This window comes from Apus apus, chromosome 4, assembly GCF_020740795.1.
Source record: "Apus apus isolate bApuApu2 chromosome 4, bApuApu2.pri.cur, whole genome shotgun sequence".
NCBI lineage: Eukaryota > Metazoa > Chordata > Aves > Apodiformes > Apodidae > Apus > Apus apus.
The window spans coordinates 12080315-12104525 of NC_067285.1; the positions used below are offsets into that span (position 1 = coordinate 12080315).

The 24211-nt window shown below is 40.8% G+C and overlaps 1 protein-coding gene across 1 annotated transcript in view; it reads right to left on the reverse strand.

Annotated features, from left to right (window-relative positions):
- Positions 1 to 24211, reverse strand: part of SORCS3 (sortilin related VPS10 domain containing receptor 3) — a 279339-nt gene that overhangs the window by 105851 nt on the left and 149277 nt on the right. Inside the window, exon 5 of the mRNA XM_051619113.1 lies at positions 1455 to 1528. Coding sequence (XP_051475073.1) covers positions 1455 to 1528 — 74 coding nt within the window. The remainder of the gene's footprint in view (positions 1 to 1454; positions 1529 to 24211) is intronic.

Here is a 24211-nt window from a genome sequence, read left to right on the forward strand (position 1 = left end):
TTGCTGAATGACCACACAGCCCTCTGGTGAATCAGCCACTCCTCCCAGTTTGGTATCATCAGCAAACTTGCTGAGGACAGACTACGTTCCCTCATCCAGGTCATTGATGAAGATGTTGAACAGGACTGGCCCCAGCACTGATTCCTGGGGGACTCCACTAGTTAGAGGTTTCCAGCTGGACTCTGTGCGATTGATCAGCACTTTGCACCACTGATCACCACTCTGCATCATTGATCATATGTACAAAAACTTTCTTAAACAGTCCAAAGTCCACAGGCACACTAAGAGACATCTTCAGATTTGATGTCAAAAAGCCCTGTTTTAAATGTCCAAGTCTAAAGCTGTTTAGAGAGATTTGTGGAAGGACCTAGATAATTTGGGGCCTGATTGCAGATACTTTTAATGACAGGCAAGAATTTCTACAACAATTTGACTCCAAGATATATATGTATCTATAGATATATAGATATGTAGATATATATAATGCTTTGCAATTGGGAATAAATTTTTAAGTCATCCAAGTCCTTTTTCTTTTTAACCATTCAAAAGAAGAGCCTCTGGTTCCTTAATATTATGGACTTTTTTGGCCTTAAGTACCAAGCACTTCCTTTAAATATTCACAGATCCTGTAAATCAGCACTTCTAGACATTCACACACACACCATCATCTGGAACATAGTAAGTGCAGCATTAAGAATCCAACTCAAGCCCCAGATCTGAGATTCAACTACAGAAGAATATTGCTAGGCTTTCTCTTTCTCTCTCAAGTCAATTGGACCTTCACATGGTGGAGAGAAGTTTGGAAAAGCAGCATCTGAAGTAGAGAAGCCTGGAGATAGGAACTAAATTTGTTGAATCATCTGCTTTTAAGACACTCTCCTGATTTTGAAGGCTGACGCTTGGGAAATGAAAAGGAAGATAGTCACAAAGCAGATTTGTAGCAAACTGTTTGCAGATCCTTGGCTCCCACCACTCAGTAGAAAGAAACTGGTTCCTCAGAGAGCGATTCAAAGTAGAGTCTGAATCATCCTTTCTCCCAATAGCTGCATAAGGAAACTGGTCAGAGCAACTGGTTCTGCAGAGACTGTGTTGTGGGCTAAAGTACCTCTCAGAAGGGTTAAAAAATAGGAAGCCTCATGATCATAGCTTTGTCACTGAAGCATTTGGCAGTTTCTCTGTGTTACTGTAAGTAGGTACATAACAAAGAAGCAGGAGTTTTGCAAAGACTTGCACACATCTGTACATGACACCGCTGTTATCAGACAAGAAAGAGGTACAAACCTGGAGACTAAAGCACTGCAAGAGATGTATTATGAACTGAGTATATAACATTGATGAAGACCAAACCCAAGGGTAGTCCATTTTCAGGTAAAGCAAACAAACACTTCAAGTTAGATGCCCTTCTGCTCTCCATGACCTGCCCAAAGCAAACAAACTGTGAGGGCATAACTCACCAGTAAAACCTGTTTGGAGTCACCCGTTCATGCATGAGCTGCCATTTTCTTCCAAAGTCCATGGAGCTGTACAGCTGAAAGACAGAGAGAGAGGAAGTATAAACTTTGAGGAAGAAGAGAAAGGACTGCTGCTAGATAAAGTATTAAAATCAACTCAGATTAAAAAACAGGAATGGATTGTCCTGCATGATTATTGATGAGCTTCTCTGCCAGGGAAGGCAAATAAGGCAACCTCATCCTCTTACATTTAACCCAGACTAAGCTCTTGAGAGACAGAAGCAAGTTGGCTCTTCCAAAACCTTTTCAAACACTTTTGTGCTTCCCGATTTCAGCTTTAACACATTCAGTTTGGCTGCCATATGACAAGCTGGCAGCTCCTGTTTTTTTCAGCACAACAGGAAACAGGTGATTGATGACTTGTAAATTCCTAACATTAAATAGAATGAGAGACAAATTAGATTAGTTATGACTATGATGTGGTAGGTAGTGACTTTATACTCAAGGTCATGCTGCATTTAGTTTTTATGATGTGGATTCTATCTCTTTCCTGTGTGAAAAAAAGAAAAGGAAATTACTCCTAATTTAAAACATCTATGTTCAGAACACGGTCTAAACTTTGAGATAAGATAGAAATCAATCAACTCATTAGTTGAACATTAACTATAGTGAAGTCACTCTTCTTCAAAGTTAGATTTCCAATCTAAACATCGTTTTGACTCTTTCTGGCTAACAAATGGCATAGCTGTAATGTAACCAAATTTCCATCCAACTCCACACTAAGTCTCAGATGTAGGTTTGCTTCATGCATACTCTGCTTAAAATCACAAAACCCATTCTCCGTATAATGAATTACCCACAATCTACTCACTCATAATCAAAGCATATGTAAGTTCCTTTTCTCCAATATTGAGCAAGTTTGGTTCTTCAGAAAAAGAATACACTTTGAGAAATAACTACTCTGCTTTACAACTACTTCACAGAGAAATAAATAGCAGGCAGTGTTTTGAAAAGGATTTCAAATGCATTTTATCTGAAATACTTTCTGGCTTAATAAAATAAGGGTTGATTGCAGGCTAAAGATGTAGATAACAGAACTGAGAAACTTAAACCTTTGTAATATCCAAATTTAGGCCCTTAATGGGAAAACGGTATCATTTGAGTAAACATTCTGCATTTGATTTGATTTTGAGTAACTGGATTTACAAATCGGAGGCAGATTCATGTTCAGATTAGAAGGGTTCACAACAGAGTGATGTGTACTATGGCAGAGCTATGATGGATGGCTAAATGTGACTGGGAAGATAAAATATATATGGTCACAGTGAATATTAAACTTTCTTGAATAGGCAATATCTTTGGCCACAGAGATCCAGCAGCCACATGAGAGCTGGACCATGGAACAATTTACAAAGCTGATTGGAAAGGGCTGTTTGAGCAGTGACCAAAGTCTGAGGCAGCTGATTAATTCTTACCACACAACCAAACTACTGTACAGCTAGCAAAAGGAAACTCAAAAACTGAAAGTCAGATCCCATCAAGTATCTAATGCAACTAGTATGTGTAAAGACAAAAGAATCAGCCTGTTGCATTTATGTCAACAGGAAGTCCAGCTCCCCCAATGACAGCTCAAGCTGTCAGTGAATGAAGCTCAACAGGGGAAAAGGATCCTGCAATCTTCGTGTCAAAATGGCCTCCAATTATGTAGACTTCACTGAGCTTGTGATAATAAGTATCAGGAAAGATTTCCTGCCCCCTGTTCTTCAGGAGATCGGACATGATCTGAATATTCTGATTTGGCTGTATTTCTTTGGCACTGTCACTAGATAAGGTAAGATACTGCACAGAAGCCCACATTATCTGGGCTTCTTCTGCTTTTCTGGTCAACTGATCACAGTGACAGTCTAAAAAAATACAGTAAAGAACTCTCTCCCTCAAAAGGACTTCTCCGTAGATACAAAATAAAGCACTACTTATCCTTTTTAATTAAAGGAGGCAGGAAATGAAAATTCCTTCTCCAAATATGAGGACAGGCTTATGAAGTCAACACGAAGTTTATTCATCAAGAAGGTAAATAGCAAATGCTTATTCAAACAGCATTGCATCCTTCCTTCTGAAGAAACATCTGGATTTTTAGAAACAATAATTGAAAATCCACATTCCAAGAGTCAAAACTCTACAGTGCTACAATTCTGCCTTAACGTTAGCATCGTGCCTGTCAACAATACTCCTTGAGTCCTGTGACATGGTTTTACACGTACAAGGACCTCTGCATAAAGACTGAGTTGCATCAGTTGCATCAAACAACTCTGCAATCCTTTCCCTTTCCCAACTGCAGGTTCCCCCTGCAGACTGAGCTGCACAAATAACCAGCTCCAGGCAGTTTGGCCTAAATTAACTCCTGTTCACAAGGAGGTACAAGTGGGACTACTACCCTTATTGTATTCTGCAATGGATTAACTATTCTCACCATGAGAGGAAAGGATTAGCAAACTACATACATCCATTTCCTTAGATTCTATCTTTTGCCACTAACATTTCCTTTCCTTTTGCAGCTACATAACACCAGCAGCTACACACAGCCAGGTGGAATGAAGCACAATCTCTTTCTGCTATTCTCCCACAGTATCTCAAATCAGGAAGCCTCCTTCTCTCTATTAAGTTAAAAACAGGGAGCAGCAACTGAGTACTTCTTTCCTCCCTTTCTATTAAAGCTCAGACTAACTGATGGTAGAAGGAGTAAGCCGAATTTGCAGCCTTTAGGTGATCTCAGATAAAGAAATAAGAAGGATAATATTAAATTCAAGAACTTTTATTTATTTATTCACCTACTTATTCTAGGTGTCCACTTTGAATTTTAGCCAGATGATTGAGTCTTAAAGCTGTATGACAGAACAAATTCCTGAAAGCTCACTGTGGCACAGTTCACTTTTATAATATTATTTACAGACGTGAATGTAAAGGTTAATGTTGAATTACTAAATAAAACAGATAACAAAGATTTTTCTACTATGCATTAAAACTGAATACATACACATACACTGTCTGTTCAAATCCCTTCACAGGAGAAGTGATGCTTTTAGAAGGGACAACAAATTTAGTGGTAAGTACAGGAAATTTCAATACAGATTTATTTGTCCTAAGGTTGAATAATAAGCAATGGAAAGAAATCAGGTTTGTTTGTTTTGTGGCAAGATTTTCCCTTTGCATTGTGTGTCAAATATAACTTTTAATGTTCTCTCAGGAGTGATGAAACACTAAAATATTACTCTGAAAGTATCAGCCTAATCACACTAGGAGGAACCTGGCTTTGGGGTCAACTCAGCTCAGCAGTACAGGTGCAGCCTTTGAGAATGGGTGCTGAGCACTGGGGAAAATCTGCCTATGCTCAAAAGCCTAGTTAGAATTACCATTAAAAAAACAAAAAGGCCATACATCGAGAAGGTAAGTAGCACATTTATCCAAACAGTACCCAATGCTGCATACTCAGAGATTGTAGCACCAGAAACAGCACCTCCACCAACACTGTTTCACCAAGAACATACAATCTGTGTGAGGAAAGACCTACAGTGACTCGTGCCACATCCCACCACAGACAGATTGCTTAGTTGAGATGGATTTCATGTTAGGTTCTCTGTTCCCAGGTTGACCCACTCAGTCTTCTTGGAGGAATCAGCCAGAAGACCGAAGGTTCAGCACAAGCTGAAGAAACACGAAACATACAATAGCCTTGGGACACTTTACCACAGCAAGAGGCACACTGAAGATCCCATGTATATATTGAGAAGCAATAGACAACAAACTAAAGAAATTCAGAGAACTTTGATATTTGTACACTCTCTTGCTCAAACACCAAAGAACTAGGGCATCAGAAGCATACATAAAAAGCTTATATCTAAATACAATTAAAAACTCTTTGTTGCTATGAAATCATATCTATTGGCTTGAGCAAACATCTGGAGAGAGCCCTTAATTGTAAAAAAAAAACAAACACCAAAAAAATAAAGCAGTCTGTACCATAGGAATTGCATTCAAGGCAAGATTCAAGGCCTTCCTCTGATTCCTCTGTTCCACCCTTCCCCTCAGTCCAGGCCTTAGTAAGACACTACTGGAGTGTCAAGCAGTTACTATCAGGGGACATAAGGGCTAATGTCACCTTCATGTTGATGACAAAATCAAGAACAATTATATCTGTGCATGTTCCTTCAACCTTCTCACAAGGAAACACCTGTCCTTGTCACCTTCCTCTGCTCAGCCTCCAGAGGAACCATGATCTGAAAGTGGTTCTGGACCTTTAGGGAAGGGAAAGAACAGCTTCTCATTCACTTCTCTTGCCACAAGCTGCCAGAAATCACAATTCAGGTAAGGCATCCTTGACAGCTCCAAACTAAAGAAGCTAAAAATAAATCCTCCTTCTGAAGCCAAAAGATTTGTGTAACAGCTGGTGGAGCTGAGCTTAGGAGGAAGAAGCCTACGAGCATCACATTTATGGGCTTTGTTTACACAGAGTTGTAAAAACTAGTAATTGTAATGAAAACAAATGGACCAGTTTATCTCCCTGCTTTGATTTCCTTTCCAAGTGATAAAAGGCTGCATTAAGAGACCTCATTACAGCCCAAGGTTCTTCTTTAGCATCGTACAACCAGATGGTCTTGGGCATGGAAAGAGAAAGTGTCCACAGACTGTTGCATATCTGAGAGTCAGCAGAGCTGCTCATTTCCCTACAGATGTTGTACAGTGGAAGGGGCACCAGAAACAGAGTATTTTGATGAGAAACTGGTCTGCAGAGAAATTAAATACTAAGCATTTCCATCATCTGCCTCATACAGAGAGGGATTAAAAAAGTATCAGAAGCTGGGAAGTTGCCTTTGCATTTTAATGCTGAAATATTTCATATGCTGCCTGGCATAGCTAGGTCTTCAGACAGAAGAAACTCGGATTCCACCCCACTATTAGAATAAACTGCTCAGAGATCTTCTGCACAAAGCTCAAACACTTTGGAAATCTTTGACTTCATGTTGCAATTGTATAGTTCAACCCAGATCCTGCTTATAAAGAAACCAGGGAGGTTAAGACAATGTACTAATGTCATGATTCATGATTTTCAGATGATTTTCAGTTTAAAAAAAAAAAATGCTTTCACCTGATGGGTCCACTCACAACAGTGCAGTTTACTTAAACCTGATGCCCAAAGCAAGACTTGCCTCTCTCTGCTTCTCCACGTCATCTCCAAGACAAGGAGGAAAGTGGATTAAACTGGGGGGAAAGAAGTCTACTCAAGGACCTTCACATTTCAATTTCTCTTAAGCCTAATGGGTACTGAGCACACTCAGTCAAAAATTTGCCATTTCTGCTGAGAGCACAGTGTATCTTTTGCTTTTATACTGTGTGATGGGTTTGTAGGGTGACAAGAAGTCCAGACACAGCTCCAACAGGAGCAGTGACATAAGTGAGTATCATTAAAGAAGTTAAGGTGTGTGTCAGTTCTGGGTGAAAAACAGCCTCTCTTTTTCCTACTTTCTCCCCACCTCCAGAAATGCTGGAGTGACTCAGAACTGAGATGAAAAGCATTACTTTCATGGTTTTTTTTCTTAAACTGAAAATCTGGGGAAAGAACATGTTAGTTTTGGTCAGTCAAAACAGATTTCAATCATTTCTAAATAATTTAGCTTTAGCAACTTGCAAAAGGTACTATAAATAGAAATGCCATTTTGAGGGAAGGCTAACTTTTTTGATGGCTTGTTTATTCCTTTCTTCATGACATTTTAACCACTTCAAAATCAGCTCTAGAGCCTGGGGGATGGCTAAAGCTGAACCACTGATGATAAGTGAGCTTTAGTTGCCACTAGCCACCTTCTCACGAGTGTTTTGTTAACAAGCCTTATTGAAAACTAAATGGGAAAAAAAACAACCCAGAAATCAAAAAACCCTACTTTCAGAGTCTGAGAACATATTGAGCCTAGGAAAGCAACATGCCATGTGGCGGAACAGTTTCCCACATCAGTGATGCAGAGAAGAGAGCGCAACTAGACACAGAAAGGGGCAGGGATGCAGAATGGGGAAGGGGGAGACAACACTGAGCTGTGAAGAGAACAGAACAGGATGGAGGTGGCAGGAGATGTCTTTACCAGTATTTCTTCCACTGACAGCCAATATGCTAAGCCAGAGGCAAAGGAGGTTGCAGGCTGTTCCTGTCATCCCCAGCTGTTGCTTCACTCCCTTTTTCCCCGGGATCAGCTCTTTAACAGTGACAAAAGACTGAATCAGCTCTAAGGGCTGCTGACTCTTCTTCCTCCAAGCCAGGCCAGTCCCTTTGCTCAGCTTCATCTCAGCTAAAAAATCATTAGGCAGTTTTTGATCCAAGTTCCCTGCTAACTGGATCCACCAACCACATGGATCTAGCCAATGGGGCCGTACAGATCAGCCTGTGCCATGGAGCTCTGTGCCCTCCCAGCCCAAGAGGAAAACCTTGTTTGCCTCTGGGGGCTCCACACAGACCTTTAGAAGCCCTTCCTTACTGTCAATGCTTATACTCCAAAAGTTTAACAATAAGGAGAAATAAATGGGAACCACACGACTAGTGGGAAGATTTTTCATTCAAATGTGCTTTATTGTGTGATATATGCCTTTAATTACAGTGCAAGCGTCTGGGTACATTCGTCGCTATTACAGACCAATCTTTCATGTTTATTGAGCATACAATGGGCAAAGCAGGAGAGGCTCAGACATTAGCCAGAGGGAGACATAAAGCTACAATCACATGCTTGCTCTTGCCCCTCTTCTTCCTTTATAAACCTTGTGGTACAATCTATAGGGTAGCCTCTGCATTATGCCGAACAGGATGTAATGGAAGAGGGGTTTGGCCAGACCAGTGAAAGAAAGATTACACATCACCAAAACACCTTCCAAATTAATTTAAGATTTCTTTATGTGTAAGAAACATGGGCATTAATGACAAGGGTTTGAAACTGCATTCAGAACAGCGTTTCAAGCTGAGATGCATTTATTGCTCATGTAAAAAAATTCACAACAATTGAAAGAAATATTAATTTGGGCTCAAGCAGAACATGTAATTTTTGGCAAAATTAAAGCAACGTATTTTGTTTCAGATTAAATCATATGTTATTTAATACAAACATACCCCGTCACCCAGTTCAGCTTCAGTTTTCCATTCATCTGTATTTTCACAGGCAAGGGGAGTTACTGCAGACAGTTCCCAAGTCACCCAGCACCCTGCAGACACTGAGCAGACACACACATTAACCTAATCCAGTTCACACAGGTGGAAATACTGTAAAGTAAAGCTGCTGCAAGCTGGGGCCAGTCCTGGCAGAGGGTAGAGGTCCACTCTCCTTATACAGTTCTCATTTTACCACCTGAAGAGCAGCAAACTTCACAGGTGCTTAAGACCTGCACCCCACTTGGAAGTGGTGCTCTGCAACTCTTTTTCTTCACAAATTCTGAGCAACTTCACAAACTGTACACATTTTTTGACCCCATTCACCGTACAAGGACACTGTGCCCCCTCAGCCTGAGGGCATGGGTTCTGTCAGGGATTTATGATGTAAAGAAGAGATCACTGCAAAATATTTAGTGACCATTAAATCACACCTTTCCTAAAAAGGGAACTCAGCAGGGATCTTACAACATTTCAAAAGCTGACGCTTAGCTCTTGTGATCCTCAGGAAAACAACAAAACACAGAACTGAACCATTGTGCCAAGCACATTTCCTATATGCTCCCAAAACCAAGGTGAGCAAAGGTTTACCTATACAAAACACATTTTCTGATGACTGAGGAGGCTTGTGGCTGGGCAGTGAATACATATAGGCTGCTCCAATTAATCCAGCTCTGATCCCACCCATCTCTGCTGCCAGAAACCATGGCAGCTCTCTGCAAGCACACACAATAACAGACCCGTGAAGCTGGAGGGGTTTGCTCTGCACAAATGGGATTAGTTCATCAGCCCCGCAAGTCCATGAGCCAGTGCTGTGCATTCAAAGCACCTAAATGCTTTGCTCTCCATGACAGAAGTTTCACTTGAGTCTGAGGCAAAGATGCATACACCAAGAAGTGCACAGGTGCCACCTAAGGTGGAGGGAAACTGGGAAAATGAGAGAGATTCCAACAGGGATTGTAAAAAGGAAGCACAGAAATGTTTACTTCTAGATGGATGGCATAGCCCCAGGGAAACAGGGAGATTTGAAGACTGGGACAGGTAAGAAGGCAGAGACAGACATTTCTAATCCTTAGAGACCCTTCCTAAATACACTTCTAAGACAGTTAATGCAAACATTGCAAACACTAACCTTTAATCATTTCCTTTTCCTTTTAACATTGGTGTCTTACTACTCATGGCAACATAGTCTGCAAAGGGGTCAAAGGGCCTTATTCTCAGCTGTGCCTGTCAGGAGACTGATAAGATAGGAAGAATTACACAACTGCCATTTCTCTGGATTTACTCTAGCTCAATTCTGCTTCTTGTGCCTCACAACAGGTATTTGTAGGATGTCACAGCACACCAGGCTACCTCCAACTCTTCTGGTCATGGTTATAAACCCTGATGATTTCCTGAAAGGCTTCTGGGAATGATGGATGAATGGGCACTGTGCAGGCAATTCTGGTTCCCACAAACAGCCTGTGCTCTACACTGCCTGGGAACAAGGCCAGATACTGGACGAAAGCAGCACAAAGAAAGGCCCACCACAGTTAATGGGAGTCTTGCACTCCCCAAAAAGAAAATACTGAGACAGCCCACAGGACAACTGTGGCTGTGAAATAACTTCTATGAGTAAAAAATTATAAAAATAAGGTAGAAAACTTCAGCTTCCAATAGTGTTGAAGATGCAACTTTAAAAAGTATTATTTCCCACTCAAACACCCTACCTCTTGTATTATCTTCTGTAATTGGCTCTTTTAGGCCATCTTCCTTATCATATGCTTATCATATCCTGTCCCATAATAAATCAAGATAAATAAAATTTAAGATTAAATGTCCCATATGTCTTGATTCATTGGATGCCTCAAGTGCCAAAGCAAACTTGCTTCCATCATCTTGAACATTTTATACAATAAATAAACTCACAGTTCCTTCAGCCTTACTCTTCTCCTCCCCAGTAAGCTCTGGTGTCCACCAGGGGCTCTGCTAGCTTGAAGATGTTCTCCAGTACTGCTCTTATAACACTCTTAAAATCCTGGGGGGTATTTCAGTCCTGCTCTAGCTAGCCAAATTTTACATTGGACAGATTTCCTGGCAATCCACACATTAACAACAGGCAATGATTGAAGGGAAAAGCACAGCCTGCTTACACAGGCACCTGTCTCTACACACACACACAAACACAGCCAAGCCAGAGATCATATGTAGGAAGGGATTTCAAATCTGGGAAGATCCGAGGGAATATCCCTTCCTTCATCCTGAACAGCAAGTGGTGTCACGGAAAGCGAGAGATGGTGTCCTCCCTGCGTTTCACAAGGATTCAGTTCACCCTGACCAAAAGGTGCAGAGGAGACTAACATTACCACCCATGCACCAGCATGAAGGGCAACATACGGATGTTTACAGGAGGAGCCCAAATGAACAGCATCATTGTACATGCCAGCCACCTTCAGTAACAATTTAGCTTGACAGTTGTAGCAGAAACTGTCACTGTACTGAGGCATCACTGCCAGAAAAATCACCAAATGAGAAACTCACATGTTTCAGGGATCCCCTAGGGCTGCTGGGCATACACCATTTACACTGTCATCTCTGATTCATCCATCAACCTCTTCCTGCAATCAAGCAGTGGAAGATTGTACTTTTGGAATAAATGAATCTGCAATTGCAGATCATGCAAGAAAAAGCAAGCTCTTATCTAACCTCTCTCCGCAGTTCTCTAGGTTTCTATATATTCTATGGTGTCTATATTTAAGCTATTTATCCTATTTAATTCAAACTCCAGGTACCTTCAATCCACCTTACAGAGCAGAGTAAAGAAAAAAGAAAATTGAAAAACACATTAAAACCTCAACAGCAATAAGCAAACCCAACCCAGGCAACAACTATAGTCAACAACACGTCATCAAACTTGCTATAATGTAATTTTAATTGCTGAATTCAACCAATGTTCACAGTGATGGTACAGCATAATTTAAAAGATAAAAGAAGGCAGCAGAAGAAAAATAAAGCTGCCTTCTCCATACTGTCACTAGAGGAAAAACACAACTCATCTAGCTAGGGAACACTGGACACAATTTTGTAGCAAAACTTTAATGTTTGTCATATTTGTGCCATGGGGTATGTGTGCACAACTCTTGTGGACTGGCATCAAGATCTGAGGAAATAACTGGCCTGAAGCAAGTACTGTGTTAAAGGACAAAACCAGAATCCTGTTTTGGCAGCAAAACTTTTGATGACATTATTGTACTCTTATTATATGGCAGGAAAGTCCCCTTGGGTACAGTATATTCTTCTAACATGTTATTTGTATGTGCCGTTATCTCTCGAAAACTGCAAGTATAAAATGCTACCTAATCTACATTGAAATGGTTTATGATTACTGACCCTCTGGCAGAAATGAGATGCCCAAGGTAGGAGGCTGTGTGAAGGATCACGTTTTCTTCCTTTTTCACTACCAAATCCCAAGGATTTTCTAGAAAAAATTAAGTTTTGTTGTTTGTTTATCAGTTGCCTCTCTCTCAAAAATATCACACTTCATACTGATGCTTCAGCTCCTCCTTTTATAATACACACAGTACTTCAGATGTGCCAAAATTTTACTGCATCATACCCTAGCTTTCATTTTATAGCCATCCATGGTCCTATAAAAATCAATTGAACACAAACCTAGAGAATTTTATTACACTGGAAGAACTTCTTGTAACTGCCACAAAACTGTTGTGGGGCATCTACTGCAAAAAAAACAAGCAGGTGCACACCCTGTACAAACGGGCCACCAGCCTTCTCCCAGACAACCTATATGGAGGCCCAGTTTGAAAAATGCAACTGAAGAAGCGTCACATTTGCAGTAAGGAATAGATCTCTCTAAGAAGCATACATTGCTCACAGCAGACCAGTGCTAAAATCAGGAGATTACAGAAAACTTGGTGCTTGTAATTTTATTAACTGAGAGGAAGCATTTGAAAAACCAATTTCCAACCTTTCCTCAGTCACAGAAGCATCAAAAGAAAAACAAGAGAGGACAACTGAAATTGTTCCAGTACCTTCCTGATTTTTTCTCTGCCAAACTCCTTCCTCTGCCTTGTCAACTGTGCCTCTTTATTGGTGACCTTCAGGCTGTGATTTCTGAGCTTGCTTGACAGTGGCAGGTAACATGACCAAGACAAGACTGTGGTAATACTGGCACTGCTGGGTATACCAGAGGATTCCTCCTGGTCATGGAAAAAGGGACCTACTAAAAACTGCAGGGTGCAAATATCACCAGGGCATCTTGGGATTTACAAAACTCTATGCTTTACAGAAGAGGGTTGGAGAGGAAATCTCAGCTCCTGACTGCTCCTTTTCTGTAGTTTCTCTTTCTTTGGTTCTGAGATATGCATGTCAGCTGTATAAAAAGATTTTTGTAGCATACTGGTGGAGATAAGATACAATAATGGTGTCCTGTTAAATGGATGTGACATGCTCAGCAGGAAAGCACAATGCAGATATTTCCTCATAGCAACAGACCCTCACTGAAACCAAGTCACAGATGCTCTGTGTGATCTAGGGCCAGCCTGCAGGATCTGATGACCTAACAGAGCCCTGTGCATCCTCAATTGCAATGGAAAGCATAGCTACAAGCGCAGCTAGAATTAAAATAGCGACAAAGACTTTGGTCCTCAGCACTGCCAGCTACAGCCAAGACTGTGTCAGAATCAGGACTGCACAGTTCCTAAAGGTTCCCACCCCTGGATGGTTTTCATAGCCCTCTTCCCAAGTACTAGCATTTTTTTTTCAGGTTTTGCAAATATGCCAGATGTTCAGCAGCTACTAAATGAAGCTGAAATGCCCCTGCCTTAGGGGCAGGACTGAGAGCAAGGGACAGCCTTCTATTCCCAGACTGGCTATTCCCAGTCCTGACTGTGAGCTCCCGGTCTGGCACACTGAAATACATCCCTCGGGAAGCACCAGACTGTCCCAGTTCTTGGTTGCTGATGCCATAACAAATGGATATGTGGAGGTGCATGCATTGTGGGGAGGAACTGTACCTTCACATCTCAGCATCAGCTATCCAGCTGGCTGCCTCAAGGACACTGGTCTTTCCCATCACAGTCATCTTTGAGGACACTGAAGACTAAAGTATTGTCTTAAGTAGCCCACTGCGATCCTAATGTGCGATACTTCCAAACAGTGAGGTCTTGTACTGTCAAGGCAATGTGCAAATACTAATTAATGCCACCATTACCTAGAAAGAAAGAATAGGCCCTGTCAGACAGACTTCCAGCAGTTCTCAGCCATCTGGATCACTGACAGTAATGTGAGCTGCTGAGTCCCGAATCCTTCTGGATAAAGCATGACCATTCTTGGTTAACACAACATAGCAGCTTCTTAATTTCCAGCTTGCAGAAAGCATTCTTGGTCTGAGAGAATTAAAAAGTGTCCCTCTGTTTTGAATTCCAGATGCCCGCAGTCACAATTTCAGGTGCTGGCAGACCCATCTTCCCCTATCTATGGTGTTAACATTCTGAACCTTTAAAGAAAGATGTCAGAACAACCAAACACAAGAGAGCAAAACTACCAAAAATAACCGACACTAAAAGCCCATATATGACTTGTGTTTCTTTGCAGGTAGGAACTTCACAACAGTGAAAGCCTGACTGTATAATCACTTCAATCCCTAATGCATAAAGGCCTCCGTACTTACAGGCCTTAATCTGCAAAGCGTTTATTCATAATCTCCAAATTAGGCCCAGGCTTAACCATTTGGCTGCTCTGAGGTCAGGGCTGCATTTTTTTCCTATTAAGTTCTACACTTTATACCTTTAGCCATTCAAAATGAAAATTTCCTGACAATTCAAACAAGTTTATGTTCATTGTCACAGGGTCCTGTGTTACTGCAGCAGTGGAATTTTGGGTAAAATTAATCCTGTTGTTCTTTGGCCTGGAATAGTTGTATTTCTAAACTCAAGCATCACATTAAGTCAATTCAATGAGAGGGGAAAGGACACCAGACTCAAGCTTCCATGTTCAGCATCAGCAGACCTCCGAATGGAGTCAGCTGTTGAATTGTGCTCTTTCTTCAAGTGAAAGTGAGATCGCTTATAATTCTGCTTAACAGATTTTAGATGTTAATGTTGGCATCAGGTCAGGCAAATACTGAGACAGAGCTATGAAAGGCAAAGAGAGAGAAAGAGAGAGGGAAAGAGAGAGGGAAAGAGAGAGGGAAAGAGAGAGGGAAAGAGAGAGGGAAAGAGAGAGGGAAAGAGAGAGGGAAAGAGAGAGGGAAAGAGAGAGGGAAAGAGAGAGGGAAAGGAATGCAGGGAAAGGGTGAAAAGGCCAAGGAAATGCTTCTTGATTAATCTCATTTCACTGAAGCAACCTGGTAAGTAACTCATATCTACACAAACGAATCCTGATAAAGAAAAACGAAAGATCGGGAATTCTGTCTTTACTTGCATGTCACGTTTGCTCTCTCCTCTAAGGCAGGGGTCATTATAACCTGTAGGTATGATAGCAGGAAATTTAATGCTTTTTGTTGCTTTGATCATATTGGAATCATATCCCATGTAATCAATTTTGCACACATCCAGACTGCAAGGTTGGTTTCAAGTCCCCTAATCTCAGGTAATACAACAAATACTGAGATCTCAGCAAAGGAAATCTCCCTGACAGTCAGTGGAGGCCTAGTCAATACAAACGAGTCTAAGGTACAATTTACCTCATCCTCAAACAGTCACCTACATTTGCTTCCAGAAATCAATCAACACCATTCAGTAGATCACCACCAACTACTACGTGCAGTATTGGCACCTAATAGAGGTATATATTGCTCCGGTTTAGATCTCTGCAGTGAGGCAATACAAATCATGCCCCTGGTGTTCCTCAACTTTCTTCATTTCTTCATGTTTATTCCCATCTGCTATATTTATATCCACCTCTCACCCCACTTAAGACTGCAGATAAAATCAATACTCAGCCATGATTTACTGTGACCCAGGAATAAACCACATGATCCTTGCTCTGTTACACAACAAACCAGGTTGTTTCAGCAGAAGAGCACATTTAAGCATGAAATGTCTCACTCCATTTATCTCTATATTTTCCTTTTAAAAGGAAAACCTGTTCATGAAGTATCTATAACATAAATAAAAAGCAATAGAGAAGTCTGTTCCAGCTAAATCAAGTTTCACAAGCAGTTACTTTCTTTTTGCCACCACAAATCATCACAAGCCCCAAGTTCACTGTTTTGCTAGGACAAAATTCATTGGGCATTTCTGAAGTAGAGCCAGGGTTGCATAATTTAATTCCTCGTCTCCTATTAAAACTGCCAGCCTAGCTATAATCAGAATGATAAATGCAGAGTCATATGTCTTCTTTCTGACAGTAATGCCCATCAATACTTCAAATGCAAACAAGAGTGACATTTGACTTTATAAAAATTACCTGGTGCACCAACACCACTTAATTAAATAATTTTAAAACTGCTTTTGTTACATTTAATGAACGATATATTATACTGCAATGAAACATGTAGCAATACAAATACTTCACAATGCTAACAATTAAGGCTCACTTCACTTACAGCAATTGACAACACAAGTGCTCCTCACTTCATTCGGTTTGTGCATTCCAAATGAACTGGTTAGCGAAAAGGGTGCTTCTTTGCTAATGAGTTTTGTAATCAAGGCATCTATTTTAATTTCAAATTGGCTAGATTGGGGAAAATTGCTGAACTAAATGACTGGTTCTAATTAGGATTATAAAAATATTCCTCATGCAGCAGAATTAGTGCAAGGTCTTGATTTCCCTACATTTGCATGTAGCTTTAGTTTAAGAGTAGAAAAAAAAACCAACAAACTGATAAATTATCTTCCTTTTAATGAATTGAACAAACACTATATCTGTTTTAGTCGTCCTTTCATTTAAAGGCACTGATACATATTCATGATTTGTAAATGAAGTTAAGTGATTTTGATTCCTCAGTTCATTACCATATTGAAGAAGAGACTTCTGCAAATTGCCTTTAAATATTCCCAATCTCAAGGGTTTGGTGGAGGTTTTTTTGTTTGGTTGGATTGGTTTTTTTTTAACTTTACTAACATTTCAATGTATCTGTTTGATGAAGCCCTGCCTGCCTGGGAGAGCTGCTGGCAGGTGGCTTGTCCAGCAAAGGACACATGATATGTTTGTAGAACCTGATGTTCTCAGAAGAGCATTCAAAAGGCAGAGATGAAAGGCTTATTTGTGGTTAAGTCATGGGAACGCGACTCTATCTGGGTTCAGTTTCTGACTTTGTTATAGTCCTCAGTGGTAGTTAGGCAATGAAACACTTTAATGACCTGTGCCTGAATACACTATGGATACTCTAAGGACAATGCTTTGTCTGTCAGCTTTGCGTTTCATTGCAGCCTCTCTGGGGCAGGGATTGCTTCTTAATATGAATGTGTAATACAATGGACCAGTCAGTATGGTAGTGATTTCTGAGAGCAGTTACTGTAATATGGCTTATATTAAACACAAAACACTACGTGTTCTTTATGGCTGGCAACATACTATACTTCATTCCTCAGTATGATAGACCTGTAGGAGTAATTGTTATTACGACAGCTTCCTTGATTTCTTTCCACTTTGGGTGAAGAACAGAATGCAGTAGGTGTGCCTCCAGCTTCACTCTGCAAGGTGCTCAAATGCCAAGTGACTGGTGCAAGATAAACTGAGTATTGTATCCACAGGACTGGAACCACAGTCCTCGTGCTCTTCAGGTATCAATGAGCCATGATAAAAAATTAGCCCCAGTGTGTTCTCTCACATCATACAATGAAATGGTGATTCTACCATGAAGATCCATGTGGGAGTAAGAAAGAGCTTATTTTCCTTGTTAAATATAATGTTCACATCTTGCTAAGAAAAGCTGAGTTTTACCCAAGAGGTGCAGTCTAGAGCTATTGCTGATAAAAGCAGAGGTTGCTCACGCTTCTGACAACTACAGTTACATCTCAATGTAATCTAAATAGAGTTACATCTAACCTGTTTTACAAGGGCATGTAATGATACGATGAGAGGAATGGCTTTAAACCAGAAAAGGGGAGATTTAGGTTAGGTATTAGGAAGAAATTCTTTAGTGCAGGGGTGGTGAGACACTGGAACAGGTTGCCCAGAGAAATTGTGGATGTCTCATCTCTGGAAGTGTGCAAGGAAAGACTGGAGGGGACTTTGAGCAACCTGATCTAGTGGAAGGTGTCCCTGCTCATGGAGGGGTGGGGTGGAACTAGGTGATCTTTAAGGTCCCTTCCAACTCAAACCATTCTATGATTCTATACATTCCAGGACCAGGAGTGCTGAAGGGGACCAGATGACAGCTCTGGGTGCCAGCTGATTTATATCAAAATGAGATGTGGGGCAACCACTAACCCACCTCTCTTCATCAGCCCTATATCTCAGTTACTAAGAGAAGAAAACCTACAGGCTTGGGTTGGAGTCATGTCTCACTTTGGACATGCAACAGCACACACTGTTAACTTCCAGCACAGCTGCAATCTTATAATCCATTGTCCAATATTAGCTGTTCCAACTCCAAGTGCAATATTCTCATCTGAACACAAACCTAAGCCTGAAAACCTGCAGCACTGGCAACCCCTGAAACACAGGGACCAAGCGTCCTTCAGGAGATCGAGGGCTCTCTTAATGTCCCAACACAGTGACCTGCTATGACAGAGAAAGAAGAGATAAGGAGTTGTCTACTCTGTGTGCATATGCTTACAAAGGTCTGACTTAATTTCTTTATAGGACTCCTCTTCACAAGGAGCTACATGGTAAGGACAAGAAGCAAGGGAAGAAGTTGCATTGGGAGAGGTTTCCTCTTGGTGTGAGAAAGAAATTGTTTACAGTGAAAGCAATCAAGGGAACCTCCCCACAGGGACATGGTAAAGTCTCCATCAGTGGAGGCTTTCAAGATGTGTCATGGACTGACTGTCAGATAATCACACCTAGGCTCCCTTTCCCACAAAAGGTTGGACCAAATGATCTTTTGGAATCCCTTCCAACCTGGGCTATTTTATGATTCTATAAAAGGCTCATCACAAAGAATCCCAGAGATGGATGACTGCCTGGCAGAAGGTGCCTATATTTTGAAAAGAACACGAAGTGAGCCTTGACCTTCTCTCAGCGAGTCCCAACGGATTTCTTTGGCAGCACTGTACCCAACTGGACATTGTTAAAAAAATAATATTAAAAATCCCACCTTTAGCTGTTTAACTGCCCTGTGTCATATTTGGAACCTGTGCCCAGACCTCAGAGAATTTCAACTGGCAGCAGAGAAGCACACTGCCTTTGTGTGTCCAGGCTATTAAAAAAACTTTCACAGGTAGTCTCAGTGCTATCTGTGATTTTTCTTGATAAATTCAGCAGTCTCATCAAAATAGTCAGGGCTCTGAGATGCACCACATTCAATTTTCAGATCATAACTTGCCACATCTCCAACACTGAAGGAATGTCCCTCAGCCAGGCCTGATACTCTCTGCCAGCTGCCACTTGGTGACACATCAGAATGTTATCTTGTACATCTTATTTATCACCTCATTCAAAGAGATATTAAGAAACCCACTTTCTTTTGTTTACTTCCTGCTGAAGATTAAGACCTATGGAGGGAGAAGCCACTGACTGCCAAATTTCTTGTTTATCCAATGTTCTCAAATTCAGTGTAGCTGGGGAATTTAAAATGGTCTGTTATTGAATTATTCAGTCTCTCACCTATTCCCAGTGGGTTCCCAATTACAGTTTGGCCTGTAAGGAACAGGTAGAACTGCATCTCTTTGCTTAGTTTTTTCTCTTAACAATTGTGATTTTAAATATCTCTCTCCTTATTTTCCTAATATTTTCCCTCTTTTTTTTTTTTTTATTATCTTTTAAACAAATATTCATGCAAGGGAGTTGTGCATGTTGCTCTGAAAGAAGTTCTAATGTTATTTGGAGAGTAATCCTATGGAGCTGGAAACTCCCCTCCATTTCCACCTCCAGACCTAACCATTCTGCAGAGAGGTGGATAGCTAGGCTTTTGAGAATTCATTGGTTCCTTGGATAAATGAGACAAATTATGAGACACTTGAAATATTAGTATTAGGAATTATATAATATATCATAATTTCATATCTTAAGATTCTATAATCTATTAGTATGGTCAGAGAATACCATTTAGAGCAGTTAAAGGTCTTCATTCCCAGCCACTATGAAGAGTAACAATTAAAACTGTACCTCATGTATGTGCTGGTAGACCCTGAGCTTTCACAGCACTCCACAAAGCAGTTTCCAATACTTTCTAGCAGGGAGCATCACAGCTTCTTGATATATTCCTGTTCCCATCACACTTTGACACAAGGGTAATTTAAAATGGCTTTTTACATATATTCTGCAAAAACCTGTGAGAAGCCTCATTTTCCCTTTGTATTGGGTCATATATCCAAGAGCCAACACAGACACTATCAGACCCAGCCTGACTTGCAGCAAAACTGGCTATAAAATTCATGTGGTGCTCACCTTCTGTCAAAGGCTACAGGGGGCCATTAACAGAATCAACATGTGCACACATCAGATTGCACTATTTTATCCATAAAGTAGTCACACACAAAGCAGCTGAGAAGACAAGATTTTCAACTCACAAGATACAATTGATCTCCCAGGGCCAGATAACCACACTGGGCTACATGGCTGATCACCAGGGAGTAGTACACCCACCCATGATTGCTTAAAGCCCTGCTAAGGTTCCTCCTTTATATGCTTATATATTGTGAGAAGACACTAGGGTCTACAAACTTGCTACACATTTGTGCCCACACAAACAGATTTCTTGGCTCAGCCAGACTGCATGTATCTTTTAATACAAGAGAGTTAGAAAGGCAGAGGAGGATCATAATTGGCTACAAAAATGAAGAACAGGAACTAATACACTGTGTCGATTCAGACTGAGAAACTATCTTCAGTAACTCTTTGGATATTCCAAATTTAAAAAACAAAACAAACAAACCCACAAAAAAAAACCCAAAACAATAAAGAAACCAAAACAAACAACAACAACAAAAAAACCCAAACAAAACCAAAGCAAAACAGATGGTGATGACTGTGATTTGTCCTTAAAGGAACAAAGTAACGAGCAGCCACACAGGAGAACATCTTTCAGAAAGCCTGATGAGCTCCATCCCTCTCACTGAATCTTTTTCCTTGCTCCTGGGAATAGCCTGAAGCAGAAAAATGAGGGACAGTACCCATGTGGGAGTGCTAATAAAAGATTTGGAGATTAAACTGACGCTGTATTTGATTATTTCAGTTGCTGGAAAATAAAGCCCTTGGCTTTCTCAGCTATGAAGTCATATTTCCAGAATTTCTGTTCAGAAGAGATGGACTCCTTCTCCCAAAGAAGGGGTAGGTAACTTTTTGACATAAGATTGCTGTGAGTCTTGGGCTTTAAATTAGAATCACATAAGACTGGTAGGAAAAGTCCACAGGCAGGTATAAAAACAGATCTGTGGAAGGGATAACCTAGGGGAGTGGGGTTATTCAATAGCAAGGCTATTAGAGGAGCAGTGAGAACAGCAATAGGTATACCTGCAGAGCATCCTGCAATGCCTGAACATCAAGGCTGAGAGTAAGAGACAGTCAGCAGGAGAAGCTGGAACCATAAACTTACAATCAAAATTACTCATAATAGTGCCATAACAGTGACTGGCTGAGAAAATTCACACTTGGAATATATACCACAGGAAGACATCACTCAGGAAAGGGAGGACAAGCCATGGATATCAAGGATATACACACTAAGTCTGAGGTCTCACAGCATTCTCCTAACCAAGCAAAAGTTACTATTAGCTGGGTGAAAAACTTACTAGGATACCAAATTCTGAAAACAAATACCACTTGGCCACTGTCAAACTACAGGGGACATATAAAGACTGTGGTGCCACAAGGATGTCACAGAGCTCTACATTATTCCACTTATTCATTACTGTCTTAGAGTAGCAAATACACCTTCAAAGTTTGGAATAATGAAGACACCTTCTAAAACACCAACTTGGAAGAGACAATAATTCTCTTAAAAGACAGAACTCAAAATCTGTTGGGCTTTTTTAGCTGGTTGGTTAGTTGTTGTTTTTTTTTTAATCAAGTGGATAAACAGCCTAATATTGCTGTCAAATGTATAGAAGTTAGCTAGAAAGGAGTAGGATTGCTAAGGATAAAAGAATGATTTAAAAAAAGAGTCTTGAATCACAGCCATGGAACTGTAGGTCAGAAGACCTGAGAAAAAAACTTTCTAACAAAATATTGAGTATTTTTATTTCCCACAAAAACTTTAATATTGTTTTCTATTTTTATACACAAAATGATTTTTGAATCTTTTGATCTAGGCAGGACCAAATAATTTTTTTAGGGCACTTGTTGTTGATATTTCATTTCACTCTGTGGAACAGTATAATAGGCAACATAGATTTTCAGATTCACCATTCTCATTCATTTCCAAGCTGACCACAGTTTGATTATAACATCATGTTGTTATTTTTAACTGAAAGAAAATTAATAAAAATATTAACCTGAAAGCTATTTTTTAATCTAAGACATGATATTAAATTTGCAAACTTGTTTACACATTCACCATTATGAGAGGATGGATTAGATCTTCCCTTAATAACTACTGCTGCTGGGAGTCAAACTGTATGTATTTGATTTGTTTTCAGAGCTATTTGCAGTTTTTAATCTGTCTCCAAAGTAGTCATTAGAAATAAATACTATGTACACTTTTAAAGCTTAGAAAATGATGGTCTCCTACTGTAGAAGTGGCTGCACCACCGAATATACAGCAAGTGACTGACTTTCATTGGCACCTTCCCTGACACACTATCTGGACTAATATTACCTGCAAGTTACAGACTAATAATAAACTTCCTATTATAATGTTGTTTCATTCATTTAAATAAAAAGTGTTTCAGAGCAGTTGCATCCCAAAAACCTGGCTACACAAAGAGAGAAAGCAAGCACTGTTTGATACAGCACTACCTATTTTGTGCCAGGTGACTTCATGCTGCCTTACATCTGAATGGGCACAAACCCAAAGGACAAAGAAGTACCCGCAGAACCAGGCTGCAGTTGGAGAATAAGCCCTTGACAAGAGCATGGCATCTCTTTGAATATCCTTGTCACAGCTGCAGAGCACTATTGCAGCCTCTCCAGCCACTTATTTTAGGAGCTCATGGTGTCTCTCTTCTGGTCAGCAGCAGAGATATCAAATTATGATTGCCACTGGCATGATCCCACAACTACAGCTAGAAGAAAGGACACAGCATAGCAGCGTGGGCAGGTGTGAGATCCAGATCTGGCTACTAGAGATCAAGAGAGGAGAACAACCCCAACAGACTTAAGAAGATGCAAAAGACTTGACAAAGCTACTTAAGGATTTAAGATTTTTAGCCTAAAAGACATTTTTTTCTTGTCATTGGCCTAGCCCTCATCTAACAGAAGGTCATGGCTGACCTCTGGTTACACTTAGCTGTGGCAGTACTGCTGTTTCCAGACAGTTATGAATTTATGACACTGACCTCTCAGAAGACTTAATCTGGCGACTTCACATCGTATCACTGTCACTGCCTTTGTGGTCTCACAGCACTGCCCATTATCTCAGTATCAACTGTAACTGTAGTGAAGCTGTGGAATCCTGAGTCAGAGTAAAAATTCTTCTACATCTCGTACTAAGCCAAGATGTGGCTGAGAACAATCTATATCTAGGTTATGTTAAGCAAATGCTTCAACTTGAGAGCTGGCTGTGTGACAGAACTCAGAGGGTTGTGATCAAGGGAACAGGGACAAGTTGGAGGTCTGTAGCCAGCAGTGTCCCCCAGAGGTCAATACTTGGTCTGGTCTTGTTCAACATATTCATTAATGACCTGGACAAGGGGACAGTGTGTGTCCTCAGCAAGTTCACTGATCATAGCAAACTGGGAGGAGTGGCTGACACTCCAGAGAGCTGTGCTGCCAGCGAACTACTAGAGAGATTCCAGCACAGGGCAACAAAGATGTTTGGGGAATTGGAGCACCTCTCTCATAGGGAAAGGCTAAGAGAGCTGGGACTCTTTAGCCTGGAGAAGGCTGAGGGGAGACCTTATTAATGCCTATAAATATCTAAAGAGTGGGTGCAAGCAGGATGGAGCCAGACTCTTTTCAGTAGTTCCCAGTAACAGGGCAAGGGGCAACAAAGCAGAACACTGGAAGTGCCATTTAAGTATGAGGAAAAACTTCTTTATGGTGAGGGTGACAAAGCACTGGAACAGGCTGCCCAGGGAGGTTGTGGAGTCCCCTTCTCTGGAGACATTGAAAACCTGACTGGATGCAGTCCTGTGTGATGTGCTCTAAGGGATCCCACTTTTGCAGGGCAGCTGGACTAGGTGATCTCTAGAAGTCCCTTCCAACTCTGACAGTTCTGTGATTCTGTGAACTGGGACAAGTGCTGTCTCCATGGTTCCCCTCAAAGATTAACTTTCAACCAGCACTTGAGGCCATCTCTCTGAACACTGAATAAAAGTATCATGAGTGGCCTTGAACACAAAGGTAAACGTAAAGGCAAAGCCTGAACTTCACATTG